Source organism: Wolffia australiana, chromosome 7 (assembly GCF_029677425.1).
Source record: "Wolffia australiana isolate 7733 chromosome 7, ASM2967742v1".
NCBI lineage: Eukaryota > Viridiplantae > Streptophyta > Magnoliopsida > Alismatales > Araceae > Wolffia > Wolffia australiana.
In genome coordinates this window covers 17306196-17321448 of record NC_135841.1, presented here as the reverse complement: position 1 = coordinate 17321448, position 15253 = coordinate 17306196, and the positions used below count along the sequence as shown (strand labels likewise).

Below are 15253 nucleotides of genomic sequence, written 5' to 3'. Positions count from 1 at the left end.
AAGGCAAGAACAGGTGACCGTAACAGCCTCACCCAACCTCATCTTGGGAAAATGCAAATAACGACACCTGTCCAAAGGTCCCATCGTTTCTTAATTTGATATTCTTATTTTTTTCTTTTGGCGGGAAATTATCGTAAGAGCCCATCCACGTAAACGTCATGGCGAAGACGAAGAAGACGACGAAGATAGATACTACGCCGCGGACCGAGGGAGAAGAGCGAGATGATCTGATCGTGTTCGTCGCAGACCACGAGCTGAGGGGGAAGGTGGAGCTGCCACGTGTCCGCGGCCTATCTCTTCTTACCTGGTCTCTTCTCCGCTCGTTGCAAGTATATGAAGCGCCGTGGTTAGGTTTGGACGAGGTGGCCGAGCTTTGCTTTGGTCTGTGCATTGTGAGCAGCCATGGATCACGAGGCGGATGCTCACAGAACTGATCTAATGACGTTGACGAGGCACGTTCTGAATGAGCAGTCCAGGCATCCGGAATCGAGGGGGGATTTCACGATTCTTCTCAGCCACATCGTCCTGGGATGCAAGTACGTCTGCTCCGCCGTCAACAAGGTCGGAATTATGCTGTTTTAACCGAGTTTTTTTTGTAGATTCTTGTTCGGTCTTTTGATGTTCTTGATAGACCCGGCGAGTGATTTATGTTGACGTTTCTTTGTTGTTTATTTCTGTTCGCGGACATGTTTTTGGGGAATAATCTGTCGTTTACCGCATTGTTCTTCAGCTCTCATTTCGGCGTATTTGACTGAAACGATGATGAAATACAGATTTCGATCAAGAAGGTCGGAATTACGCACTTGCAACATGGTTTCTTGTAGATTTTTGTTGCCGTTTATTCGGTCTTTTGATGTTCGTGCAAAACCCCGGGAGTAATTTATGTTGCAGGCCTAATTTTGGGGAATAATCCGTCGTTCAACTTGAGACTCAATGCCGTCACGGCATTGTTCTTCGCCTCCAATTTCTACTAAGTTGACGGAAACGATGATGAAATAGAGATTTCGATCCCGACCCTGGTTATTTTCTCTTGTTTTTCACCTCCGGTCAGCAGTTTTTCACTTTTACCTTCCCGTTTCTTTTAATCTTTTAGAGTTCAAATTATATCTCAGGATATATCAAGATTATTTAACTACCGACTCTCAGCTGGATGGTTAATCCGCTCGCAGGCCTTTTTTTGGTTAGAATTGGTCGTTTATCTTTACATTTGATGACTATACTGTGAGCTGACTGTATACGACTTTGCTCTTCATCCCCAATTTCTATGAATTGGAGAGAAATGATGATCAAATACATCATTTTGATCACAAGTTCGAATATTCCTCTTGTTTTTTTATTTTCTACTCCGATTTCTCCAGCTTTTCTTCTTGGATCTTTAAAATGTCAAATGAAACCCATTGAGTGATTAAATTGATTCTGCTATCGACTCTTAGCAGAATGATTAATCCATTCGCCGCACCCTTTTTTAAAAAATCTGTCGGTTTTCTTGAGTGATGACTATATACTGATCTCACCGGATATCCCAATGTTCTAAATCTCCATTTTCTATGAATTTGAGATAAATAATGATGAAATATATATATATATATATATATATATATATATATATATATATATATTTCATCATGAAGTGTATACATATTAAACTTCTTTTTATCATCTTGGAACAGGCAGGGCTGGCCAAGCTCATCGGGCTATCTGGAGAAACCAACGTCCAAGTAAGTTTTTCATCATATTAACTCAAAAACATCTCTCTAAAAGAAGCAAGAACGGCAAGAGAAGGGATTCAAACTGAAGTCCTCTTTCAGGGAGAGGATCAGAAGAAACTGGACGTCCTTTCGAACGAAGTCTTCATCAACGCTCTGATCAGCAGTGGAAGAACTGTAAGTCATTGCCATATTAACCAACTCACCAATTTTCCTTCTGATTTAGCGAGATTATCCCGTTGTAGTGTATTCTTGTCTCGGAGGAGGACGAAGAAGCAACCTTCGTCGAGCCAAGACTTCGTGGAAGGTACCGAAACCCTCCTCTCAAATTCTTTGTGTAATTGATGAGCGATCTCACCTCTGCAACTCAGGTACTGCGTCGTGTTTGACCCTCTGGATGGATCTTCCAACATCGACTGCGGAGTTTCCATTGGAACTGTAAGATCAATCCTTCTTCCCACATCCACTCGATTAAACATGAAGATCCTGAAAGTCTGGAGTTAGGGATCGATGATCGTGTCGGACCAAAACATTTGATCAATTGAAAATCCTTGACCGTCCTGGGTTCCGTATAGTCGATCGAATGAGAAAAACGGAGAGAAAACTAAATAATTAATAATGGGATTTTCTGACCGATCAAAATAATTATAAGTTATGATCAATCTAATCGATCATCGTTGTTTGTAGTGATGATCGATCGGCTTGCTCCAGCAAGATCAATCGGACCAATCGATCATCACAATCAATTGGACTATTCATCACCGATGTGGAAAGATTTATCCGACCTATCAATCATGAGTGATTATACGCGTCGATCAATTAGGTCTTATCAACGACATTTAAAGAATGGATTGATCTAATACAGAATCCATCTAAGAATGGATAATGGATTTATGAATGTATTTCCGTCTATATAAACTTGGCAAGCTCTGTGCAGATCTTCGGAATCTACATGATAAAAGACAAGGAGCACATCACTCTCGACGACGTGTTACTTCCTGGGAAAGATATGGTGGCAGCGGGGTATTGCATGTATGGGAGTTCTTGCATGGTGAGGGTGCCCACCTCAAATCTGAGATTTATTCTCTTAACTACGGTTATTACCCTTAATCTTCTTTTTTCAGCTTGTTCTGAGCACGGGAAAGGGTGTCAATGGCTTCACTCTCGACCCATCTCTTGGAGAATTCATACTGACCCATCCTAACATCCAAGTATGTTTCTATCTCTCCATTATATGCATACATCCATCCATATATCCCCCCCACCCTCTCCACTATCCATCAAACAATCCAGTCATCTGATAACCATTCTATCCAAACATTCCATCACCCACCCACCCATCCATATATCAGTCGAACCAACCATCTACGCCATACATCCACCATCATATATCTGTTAGTATATTTCTATCTGTTAGTACATCAACACAGTTACCTAATTACACATGCATCTATTAATCCATCCTACAGCCACTTACTAGCATACCCACCCAACCATCCATCAATCCAACCATCACATCACCCACCGACCCATCTTTCTTTATTTCCGTTCATCTATCTGTATGTACGCCAACTCATTTTCCTACCGAGGCATGCATCAATCCTTTCTTTGACCAACTCATGTCCATCCATTCATCAACCTATTTATTGACTAAACCGACCCATCTTTCTTTATTTCCTTTCATCTATCTGTATGTACGCCAACTCATTTTCCTACCGAGGCATGCATCAATCCATTCTTTGACCAACTCATGTCCATCCATTCATCAATCTATTTATTGACTAAACCGCTCATCGATTAATCTATTCATCCAACCACCCTAACATCTATCACCACACATTGACCAATACTCCATCTATCTATCTATCCATTATCCCATCTATCTAGATGGATGCATTTTATGTCCTGTTAAGATGACTTAATACTCCATTACCATCATAACCACGCCAATCGACCGAGTTTTGACATCTTGTCCTGACGTGAGCAGATACCAACCAAGGGAAATATTTACTCCGTAAACGAAGGGAACGCCAAGAACTGGGACAAGCCCACTGCAGAGTATGTTCAGATAATTGATCAAAAAGATTATTATTATTATTGCTATTATTGCCTCCATTGACACCCGTTGAACTCGCAGGTACGTGAGGAAATGCAAGTTCCCGGAAGACGGCTCACCCCCGAAGTCTCTTCGTTACGTGGGCAGGTGAGCCCACAAAAAATAAAAAATATACATACATAAAAGTCAAAGAAAAACGAAATTTAAATACTTGAAATACGGCAACAGCATGGTGGCGGATGTCCACCGTACACTGCTCTACGGAGGTATCTTCTTGTACCCCGCGGATAAGAAGAGCCCGAACGGAAAGCTTCGGTAAGTTGAGTGTTCCGTTCTGGTCATTCATCTCTCTCTCCTCATAAAATCAGAGAGTATGATTATAATTATGGAGGTTTGGCGCAGTGTGCTGTATGAGGTCTTTCCCATGTCGTTTCTGATGGAGCAAGCAGGGGGTCAGTCGTTTACTGGGAAGGAAAGGGTAAGGAAATAGAGAGGCCTTTGCTTATCTTGGATTTGTGATCGTCTGATCTGAGGGTTATGGGGTTTTAGGCTCTTGATCTGGTGCCCACGAAGATCCATGAGAGGTCGCCCATATTCCTCGGCAGCTACGACGATGTTGAGGAAATTAAAGCTCACTATGCCGCGGCGGAAGCTAAGGTCTAGCTGACCGAGAAGACAACATCTCTCTCTCTCTCTCTCTCTCTCTCTCTCTCTCTCTCTCTCTCTCTCTCTCTCTCTCTCTCTCTCTCTCTCTCTCTCTCTCTCTCTCTCTCTCTCTCTCTCTCTCTCTCTCTCTCTCTCTCTCTCTCTCTCTCTCTCTCTCTCTCCCTCCCTCCTCTCTCTCTCCCCCTCTCCCTCTCTCTCTCTCCTATCTCGCTCTCCTTTCTCTCCTCTCTCTCCTCTCTCTCTTCTCTCGCTCTCCTCTCTCTCCTATCTGTCCTATCTCGCTATCCTCTCTCTCTATCTAGCTATCTCCTATCTCTCCTCTCTCTCTATCTAGCTATCTCCTATCTCTCCTATCTCGCTCTCCTCTCTCTCTCCTTTCGCTCTCCTCTCTCTCTCCTTTCGCTCTCCTCTCTCTATCTAGCTATCTCCTATCTCGCTCTCCTCTCTCTATCTAGCAATCTCCTATCCCTCCTATCTCGCTCTCCTCTCTCTATCTAGCAATCTCCTATCCCTCCTATCTCGCTCTCCTCTCGCTCTCCGATCTCTCTCCTCTCTCTCTCTCTCGCGCCCTCTCAGGCTCTCTTTCACCCTCCAACCTTCGATATCTCGTTACTAAACATTGAGAAGTCAACCCACATTATGAAATGCACTGATATTTCTCAATCTAATAGCGCGTCATCAGGAAATGCAGTACGAGTGAGAAATGGTCCAAAGTTATTTAGACCTGCATTGTCATGATAAATATGACACAATACATATTTTTACTTGTATTTTTTGTTTTATATTTGACTTTTTATTTGGTGTAATCACTAAATTTATTTTTTGTATTATTTTTAACATTCAGTTATTTTACATACAAAAAAATCATTCAGTCGATTTGATTGAACAAACATGGATGCATTTAGTGGGATAACATGAGTACTTAATCACATTTGTTTTTATGAAGACCAGATTAGTTGTAAGAATTTGCTGCAGAGATACTGTATCAAGTTCCAGGTGTCATTATCTCTATTTCAAGACCATGGGACACCAAAAGGCAGATATCCAAGTACATCTACAATTTATTTTTTCATAGATGATATTTTCCTTTGAAAAATATACTATGAAAACTAAATTGAATTTAAATACCAACATATAATTTTGAGATCTATTAAAGAGGCAATAATGATCAAAGAGATACAAAAATCTCCATGCGTAATTTTTTATTTCAAGTTACTACCTAAAATCATTTCCTAGATTTGTAATTGAAATCCATAAAATTTAATTTTAAAAGATAATTGAAATTAAACTTTAATTACTATATCAAACGTAATTATTTAAACAAATATTTGAAATTTTGATTGCCCAAAATTTTATTTGAAGAAGTAAAATATAATGGCCTTCCCTCTAGAGGGAGCTCTATATTTTATAATATGTAAAAAAAAAAGAATGATCTATACCCAACCACAAAAAAATTTGCCTAAATTAAAGAGTATCATGATTTGATTACAGAAAGTGTTAATGAAGTGTTATCTCACTAGGTGAGTTTTTTATCTTAAAAGATGGGATGTTTTACAGAGTAGTTACCATGGATAGATATGGTATAATACTCAACCTTCCATGTGAATAAGAGAACATCTCTAACCTCTTTATACCACCCCTTATTACCAAGGATATTGGTGTAACACCCTTCCCAGTATGGTGGGAATCATGCTGCATCTTGAACATCTTTTTTTGTGGAAGGCAGTGAACAAGATGATGTCAAATGGATATTATACCGATCAAGAAAAAAATTGAAGTCTTGGCAGATCTCAATTTTTACTTATCTCTAATCGTCTTGTGTTTGATACTGTGGCATTTTAACATTCTAAATACATTGACATTCTATCATAATTTTTCCATAGTCAAACCCACTATAATTTTGACACCGTTAATACTTTTCAAGAATGCCCCTACTAAACACCATGATATACTCAAATTTGGGGTTAAAATTAAGTTGTCAAAATTGATTTTAATAAATTAGCTAGTGACTTTTTTAAGGTTCGTCTCCACAGGTAATGTATGTTTGGGAAGAAACTCTCTTGATCGGGTGATTTTAAGAAGATGGGAAGAGTTATGTTTAGCATATGATCTAGTGAATGTGTTGCGAGCGATAACAATATGGAGTTTGGAGGAGTTTAAGAAGAAAGATGGGTTGCGTGTTAGTACTAGCGGTAATTGTTGAGTTAGACGTGTGGAGAGTGAATGATAAGAGGCAGTTAATTAGGGTTTATGATGGAGAGACAAGACAGGATCATCATGGTGGTGGTGGTAGTGATGTAAACGCAAGTGGATAAAGTGATTTGAGAAGATGAGAATAAGGTAGAATGATGGTAGAAACGGAGAGATAGAGATAGATGTTTTCTAAAGGGGAAAGAGAGAGATCGGTGATGAGAGCAGAATGGTGTGGGAGGATTCATGAAGTGGATGAGAATGGATGTTAGTTATGGAGATAATGGATGAAGATGGATGTGGATGAGTGATTGTGGTGGATGAAGATGATGGATGATGAATATAGTTGACTACGTAAGTGTGTTGAAGAAGATTCAGTTTAAGGCAAAAGGCTAACGTTAGATCCCTATTTCCGGCCAAGAACAAGGTGTCTCCCTTTGGCAGATCAACCTACCCAATTCTCTATTGAACCTCTCCAAGCACTAGAGACGCCAAGGAACACTTAATAGACCTTCTAAACTTCACTTTCTTTCAATTTGCCCATCTAGGTACAAGTGAGATTAAAGATTTTTTTTCTAAGATCAGGGATTCAATTGATATGGACGGATGAGCACAAAAAAAAAATATGCCCTTAAATTTTCAGCTCAATCTGAGTTTTGTATTGTCAGATATTAAGCCTAGAAGTTGGATGATTCCTAGTCATTGATTTAATTCATCAGCATCCTCACATCATTCATTAGGTTTTTGTCTCATCCAAACATATAATGTGATGATTGGCTGAGATTCTTCCTTGTCATTCGCGATCGACGGCTTTCGTCATGCCACATGGCACCCTGGAGAAAAAAACAAAAAAGAGAATAATAACATATTATTTAAATATATTATTTACTATCTAGTTCGTAGCTGATGGGGCATTTGAGCTTAACGTCAGCTATTTCCCTTTTTGATCAAATGAAAACATGACATGTGTGTGCCAGGTGTACATGTGTGCGCCACGTGTACACGTGACGCCACATAGCACGTGACAACTCAACAGGGTGATGGAATATTTCAGCATCCAAGGAAAACGAGAGGAAAATGTTATCATGTAATGAAAAAGAATGTCTTTTTTTCAATTCGTCCACATCACCCTACGCTAAAGAAAACAGAAGGTATATTCATTAGTCATTAAATGCCATTAAAGTTTAGGGACATGATTGGATGATGACAATCATTTAACTGGATTAATGATTAGTTGTCACCAATCGTTGGACTTAATCGTTATTGATCACCATTCGACGAATCAAACGGCAACATGTGGCGTTGCAAAAAAATAAAAGGTCAGAAATGTATTCTAAAATTTGTATTTAATAAAATGAAGGCCCAAAAATCTAAATAAATAGATTTATTACTTAGAAAATTCATATCTTTGTGTAAAATTGTATTCTGACTCAAAAACTTATATTCTTTCAGAATTTGGTGTCACAAAAATCCCCAAAAATACATGAAAATACAGAAAATTCAGAATATCATTCTAAAAATAATCATTTTAATCTTTTTAACATGCATATATAATTATTTAATGCAAATAAACATGTAAATATGGTCAGATTAAACTAATAAAAATTCATCGTATCACACCACCATGATGCACCAATAGATTAATAAAAATACTCATTTTCCCATACTTCTTAACTGGCTTGAATAAGTGACCTGACTTGATGAACTTATCATCAATTTAAAGGACTATAAAATCCAAAAAGCTGAAATAAGTCAAATAAATGACACAAGGAAAGTAATAGTTAGATATTTTTAAATAACCCAAATATTTATTTTATTATAAATGTGAATAAAATTAGTTTAATATGGTGAAAAAATTTATGAAATTGATTAAGATATGTATAGCCATGTAAGATATGGGGGAGGCAATGGAAGTCAAGCAGCGTAGGTTAATAACTCAAAAATTAGGGTTTTAATTTTTCATTGGTATTTTTCAGATTATTCAGTAAAATATAAACCTTTACTCAGTCATTTTACCAAGTGATGAGTACAGATTGTCTCCACAGGGAATGATCTGTACTCATCACTGAGTAAAATTACTAATTGATTGTTATGAAGAGATCAGATATGTATAACTACAGAGTTGAGTGACGAGAAAATGTGAGGCAAGATAGTAATAATGAGTACTATAATTAAGATGATGATAGTAGTTAGCAGATGGTAAAAATTTACGATTTAAGAATATCAAGTAAATAAAATTTCCAAGGATATTGCATGCTCTGATTACAGGTTATATGATTCCCTTGGGAGAGGTATCGCAGCAGTTGCAAAGAGAAGATGAAATGACGTGGCTCGACTTCTTGAGTTCAAGAAAAGTCAAGAGTAGTGAAAATCCAAGAAAATGTCAGAATATTAAAGAGCCAGAGAGAGAGACCGATTGTAGTGATGTAAGAGAAGAAATCACCAGGGAGAGAGAAAGACATGATGATAGCAGCTAGGACAAGCCAGATTAGCCTTGTCCCTCTCTAGTGGCAAGAGGATCTCCAGGGAACCAGCTCAAGCTCTGATTTCAGCTCCAAGAAAAGACATGTATCCTTTTTGTTTTGGAACCCCCCTTTATAGGTATATCTTTCCCCACAAATCTCTTCACTTGTGGCCTGAGGAGCTAAGTGTCATGACTCTTCTCTGCTTCTTTCTATTCTCCATATATGTCTATGGTAGTCCCGTATCATAATTTCATCTTTTCGCAATGATTTGCCCAGCTTATCAGTTTGGAAGCTTTTGATTGGTCGATATTTGATGAATCTAATGGCGACATGTGGTGGGGCCCATTTTTAAGGCCAAATACATTAACAATATTATCAAAATAGTAATACGTCATAAAAGATAATAAATATATATATATATATTGAGTTGAAAATTTCATATCTCGATAAATATAATGTCAAGAAAATCACAAAAATATATATTTCAAATCATAAAATTAATTTATTGTTATGAAGAGATCAGATATGTATAAAATACGGAGTTGAGTGACGAGAAAATGTGAGGCAAGATGCATTGACCAATATTCCATAAGCATTGACCTTAATATTTTCTATCAGACTTATAAGCCCTCATCTTTTCATTCCTAGGAAATATTCTGAATTACATTTTCTTTTGGTGGAATAATTATTTTTCAATGTGGTTTTTAAGCTTTTGTCTCATAGTTGGGGCCTTAACTTTTGATTTCCAGAATAACGCTTCAATTTACATCATCACTCTCCATAATAATGAATCAATAGTTTGTCAGTTTCTATGTATGGATGGAAAAATATGAAAACCGCAAGATGAAGTCTATTCCAAATCAATCATTAAATCAAAACAACGTTGTGGTGCCTTCTGGGGAACTTGCTTTGCCAGTGACCTGCTTCCTAAGAGAGTGATCCAAAGATGTTTGCATGTCTGAAAACTATAAGGTTATGATTGTGCTTCACCAAATGTGGTATAATCAGTAAGAGTTTGAATTAGGCTTAATATGGGACTTCTTACTGTGTAGTGTTCTAAAGTAGATCAGTCTATTGTCCTAAAACTTTTTTAACTCATTATTTTTTAGATTTGTTATTTATAGGTTCCAGAAACTCACTAACATCAAACTGATGAAAAGGAATAATTTATACGTGTGCTAAAGTTTAAGGTTACCAATACCTCTATAGTTCCATATCAAGATGTTCATTTTTATTTGAATTACCTCTCAGTGGGAGTGGGAGCAGGCCCTTAATCTTGTTGATGTGGTTGTTGAGCTTGATCATAATGGCACTGGTGCTGGTGGAATTTTCATCCTTTTGTAACTTTTCCTTGTTATTTGAGTGTGCTTCCTAGAGATATATTCATTTTGTTTGAGGATGCTAGAAATTTCTTGATGGAAATAGTCATGGTGATTACTTGACCATGCGTGGATTACTGCCCCATGACTGGTTCTCACTGAAACTGATTTATGGAACTCAATGTCTTGTTGCTTATTTTATCTTATCTGGCTCTCTGGTGGTTGGGGTTTTTACTGATTGCTTCTCTTATGAAATGCTCTCATATGTATGAAATGAAAAGTTATGAATCTCCCTACAATGGAGTGGTCATCAGTAGTTGATTCTCTAATGCGGTTAGTTATTGTCTATTGATGGTTTAATGGTAGCCTCTATAATGGCCTCTTGGTATATGATTATCAATATAAACTTTTATGATTTTATTATGATGAATTATTTCCTCACCTATCTGCACATTGGTTACCAATTATCTAGTGACAGCATCTCAAAATTGACCTGGAAATCAAAGATTCGTTAGGATACTGATAGCAAGCAAATTATAATTCAAATATCATGCATTTTACGTAAATATATGCATATTAATGACTGTGTGAATGATATCATGGTTTTAACTGATTCAAACATTCTCTAAAGTGATTTGAAAATTTTCCATATTTTGTGCTATTTGTACACTTTTTTAACGTAAGATTCATTAATAAATTATGTTTAAAAGTTGGTGTATTTTTTGCTACATGCCTTCGCTAATTGATCTGGATTTTACCATAGTTTTAAAAAATTCTGATTTTAGGTTCATCTCAAAATTAACTTCACAAGTCATAAAATAATTATTTGGTATTATTAATACATTGATAAAATAATTATCTTGTCTAATACATATTTTGAGGATTTACTAGTCACTCAGCACGCCTTCCCATTTGGCTCCATCAATTTTCCTCCAATGATTGGCAAAAAAAGTTTTTTTAGGGAACCATTATTGTATCGTGAATTGTGATGCCCTAATGATTTAATCATTTGCACGCTTTTTCCAAAACCCTAGAGACATATGCCACAAGCAATAACATCAATACTTTTAAAAAATTAAAACACATCCCAAATATTTACTCATATAAATTTTGGTTCTTTTTTGGAAAAAATGCAGGACAAGTTTCTATAATTTTGGAAGTTTTATGTGAACATGGTGCATTTTAAGTGGAAAAAATAGAGCATAATCTTTGCTCTGAAATCTGTGCCATTATGGGTTTGATTCTATTGTCTGGAATGTCTTTTATTTTATCAAGGTGTCTTACATGCTCTCCAGTTTGTTGGTAAAACAGGAAGGGCATAGTACTGATTTTTTTATTCTCGCAATTTTTTGCCTAATTTTTTTTATTTCTACTCAGTGTACCTTTTCACGACACAGCACATGCGGCCAGGCTGTTATTTTTTAGAGAAAATGAGGAAAATGTGGACAGCCAATCAGATGATGGATGCAGATCCAGTTGGCAACATGTGACAAATCGAGCAGATTTTCAAACTCATCCCACAGCTAAGACTAAGACAATTTTAAATTGGGATATCTAGAGATTGAGCCTTATAATCCACCATGTTTCTGAGGGTGTGATCAACATTTAATCTTACGTTCATCCATTTGGTTCAATTATTTTAAAAACATCTAGAATAGGGTAAAAATTGAAGGAAGTTTGTCCCCACTCTAGTTCGTGTATAAGGAAACAACCAAGGCAAGAGAAACAATGTTCTTACTCTTGGATGATTTTTATCAGATTGGAGCAGTGCATTTGATTGAAGATCAAGGTAAAAGCACAAAAATGATTATAACCCCTTTATTTTCTCTATCCTTACCGTTGAGTCCCAGATCTCTTTAAAATTACATTGTAAACCCAATTTTCCTCAACTTGTCACTATTTTCCCTCTCTAGATTTGGAAGTCAATAGTTCTATAAATCGATTCCCAAACTGTCATATTTCTTCCCAAATTTTCAAAAGAAACTCATTCACCTTCCCATTAAATTTCATATTCTAATTTTATTCTTTGAATATGAAACAATTCTAAAAATTTCACAAAATGGTAATAAATATTTACTGCTCTTTAATTTTTTCATCTTTAATAAAAATGAAACTCAGAGTCTGATGGATTACTGCCTCACTATGGATCGGTCCCGTTCTGATCCTATGCTTTCTATATTTTGAAAAAGAGAATTTTATAAATACTATTGAGGTTATATGGCACCATTTTTTGACTTATCAATTTCCATCATTTCCAAAAATCCCCGACAACCATAAACTTATGACCTAGAAAATGTATTTTCTTATTTCGTATAATTTTTTCATTTTTCAATTACTGAACTAAAGTGGAACGTGCAGAATTTTCTGCATTTTTTATATATTTTTAAATTCTATTTCATCTCATATATTTAAATAAAAGTATAGATAATATTCTTTATTCCAAAGGAAAAGATTTTCTAGTTATTCCAAAAATAATAAACATCCATTTCCATAGCATGGAAATCATATTTATGACAATGTTAATTTTCATGATAATTATATATGTAATTTTCCCAATATCTGCATTCATCTTCTAACATTAATTCCATCATCATGATGTTCTACCTAAAATTAAAAACCATCATAATGCAGCATACACTGAATATGCTTTCAATAATAGTCGTTGGATGTATTTTTTTTATGTCATCATATTCAGAATCTTCAGGATTATTGGCGACAGAAGTAAAGGTTATCGGATAGGCTGAAAAGGAAGAGAAGGTGGGTTAAATGGGGTGAAGATGGAAAAGAAAAGGTCCATGAAACTACTAGGCATTGCAAAGCCAAAGGGGTATGGTAATCTGAGTTAGTATGACATAGTAATGGAGACGAAATTCTGAAATATTGGGGCATGGGAGATAGGAAGGGATTTAAAATTTGTGTGTATTATTTGGGGGTTGGACTAGGATGGTCACATATCCAAGGGTTTAGATGAGGATCTTGTCACATTCAAAGATGAGGATCTCTAGCTTGGTTTCACCTCTCTGCGAGAATGTCAACAGTACCTGAATCGATGGCAAAGATGGTGAAGCAGCGATAAGCTAAAATAGGGGTGAATTTTATGCAATTTTAAACTCATCGTCGTTGTCAATATTAGCTTATACAATAAAATTTATAAAACCCTAACTTAAGATGTATAGTGATAAGTAAAGGTATCGTCCAAGGGAAGCTGGTAACGAATACAATTTGATGATTTTCTTGATAATTCAACCCTAATTAGAGTTAATTTGATATTCAATGAAGATCAAATCAATTTAAATAGACAAGGAGGTTAGAAAGGGGGGTAGAAGATATGAGAGGAGTAGAAGAAATAAGGGGCTCTAAGTTGAATTAATTGATCCAATTGAAATGATCAAAGAATTCAATTAGAGAGATTAAGAAGAAAATTTAGATGTTTTTGGTTGGTTCTTTAGGTTCGACAATTCTAACTACTCTATTGGATAATAAAATGGAAAATTTAATCTCCTAGAATGTTAACCTTTTTATAAGTTTTTTTATAGTTTTCTTTTATATGCACTTGGAATAGCTCAGAAATCTCTCAATTTCTCCTCTTAATCCTAGTAAGGGCTTGTACATTCCGCTCAAGCCAAGCGATTTAGAAGTTCAGACAGGGATCAAGAAGAACGATTAAGAAATGCAACTAACAACATCCAAAATACACCAAAAGTTCAAATACAAAGAAGAAGAAAAAACCAAATAGGTTGATCCAAGCTGGAGCTCCTCTCTGTCTTGCAGCTGTGATAGAGCACCATCAAGAATGAGCTCCCCCTCTCGAAATTTAGCTTTTATACTTAGGTTACATGGTCAAAATCACCATTTTACCCCCGTTTAGTAATTAATTGTTATCTATCAATGTAGGCTTGATCTGAATGATCCAACTATATAGTAAGAAAGAGGGGATCAAGATGAGCAAATCCATAAAAAATCATCTCAATCGACTTCAGGATCAAAAGTTATTAATAAATGAATTTTAAACCAATTTAAGCCATTGGATTTAAATTCATTTATTTATTCATTTCTTTTTTTAACACGCCATGACGTGTCGTCCTCTCATTGGCGGCGCCTCTTTTTTGCGGAAAAGTCCTTTAGAAAACTTGGAATTGCTGCTGAACGCCGCCCAAATATAATTGTGAATATGCCCCTTGCGCATTCTCTTTCCTCTGATTTATAATAAAAATCATTAAAAAATAGTAAATAATTGCAATAAAACCCTGTAACTCTTTAAATAATAGATTTACACCTGCATACACGACTGAGAGCTGTTTTTGAGGGCATAATTGCAACTGAAATTTATGAAAACCCCCTAGAAGAGTAGAAATTGCTTTAGAACTCATTTTCTCATTATAAATATATCCGTTTCCTCTTAAAAAATTCATTTCTCGCTTCAATAAATCTTGGAAAATCCGATTAAATACTAAATAAATTCTAGGAAATTCCATAAAATTTTAGAAATTTAAGTATTTTATCCCCATAATAATTAAGCTCGAAATTAAATTTTAAACCTGCCATTTTTATTTAAAAATAATTATTTCAGCTTAAATAAATCTCATAAATTCATAAAATTAACAGAAATTAGGGAAAAATCAGAAATCACTTGGAAACATTAAATTTATGTACATATATGATAACAACTCCATTTTAAGCTCTTTAAATGCTAATAGCATGAAATAAGACCGAATTTAGGGTGTTATCAAGCATATGGGTCAATAAGTGGATTCAAAAACGATATTAAGGCCGTGTTAATTGTTTGTGGTATTTTTTAGGTGTCAACACCTTTCAGATGTAAGAAATTGGGAGCTGTAACATGTCATCATC

General features: G+C 35.9%; 1 protein-coding gene across 1 annotated transcript; it reads left to right on the top strand.

Annotated features, from left to right (window-relative positions):
* The first annotated feature begins 239 nt into the window (after window positions 1–239).
* On the top strand, window positions 240–5258 carry FBP (Inositol monophosphatase family protein). The gene is made up of 12 exons (XM_078578141.1): window positions 240–561; window positions 1671–1718; window positions 1809–1883; window positions 1952–2013; window positions 2078–2144; window positions 2644–2757; window positions 2831–2917; window positions 3694–3764; window positions 3844–3909; window positions 3991–4077; window positions 4165–4240; window positions 4312–5258. Exons 1-12 carry the CDS (start codon window positions 403–405, stop codon window positions 4423–4425), a joined length of 1026 nt encoding a protein of 341 aa, XP_078434267.1. The 5' UTR covers window positions 240–402; the 3' UTR covers window positions 4426–5258.
* Window positions 5259–15253: the final 9995 nt, after the last annotated feature.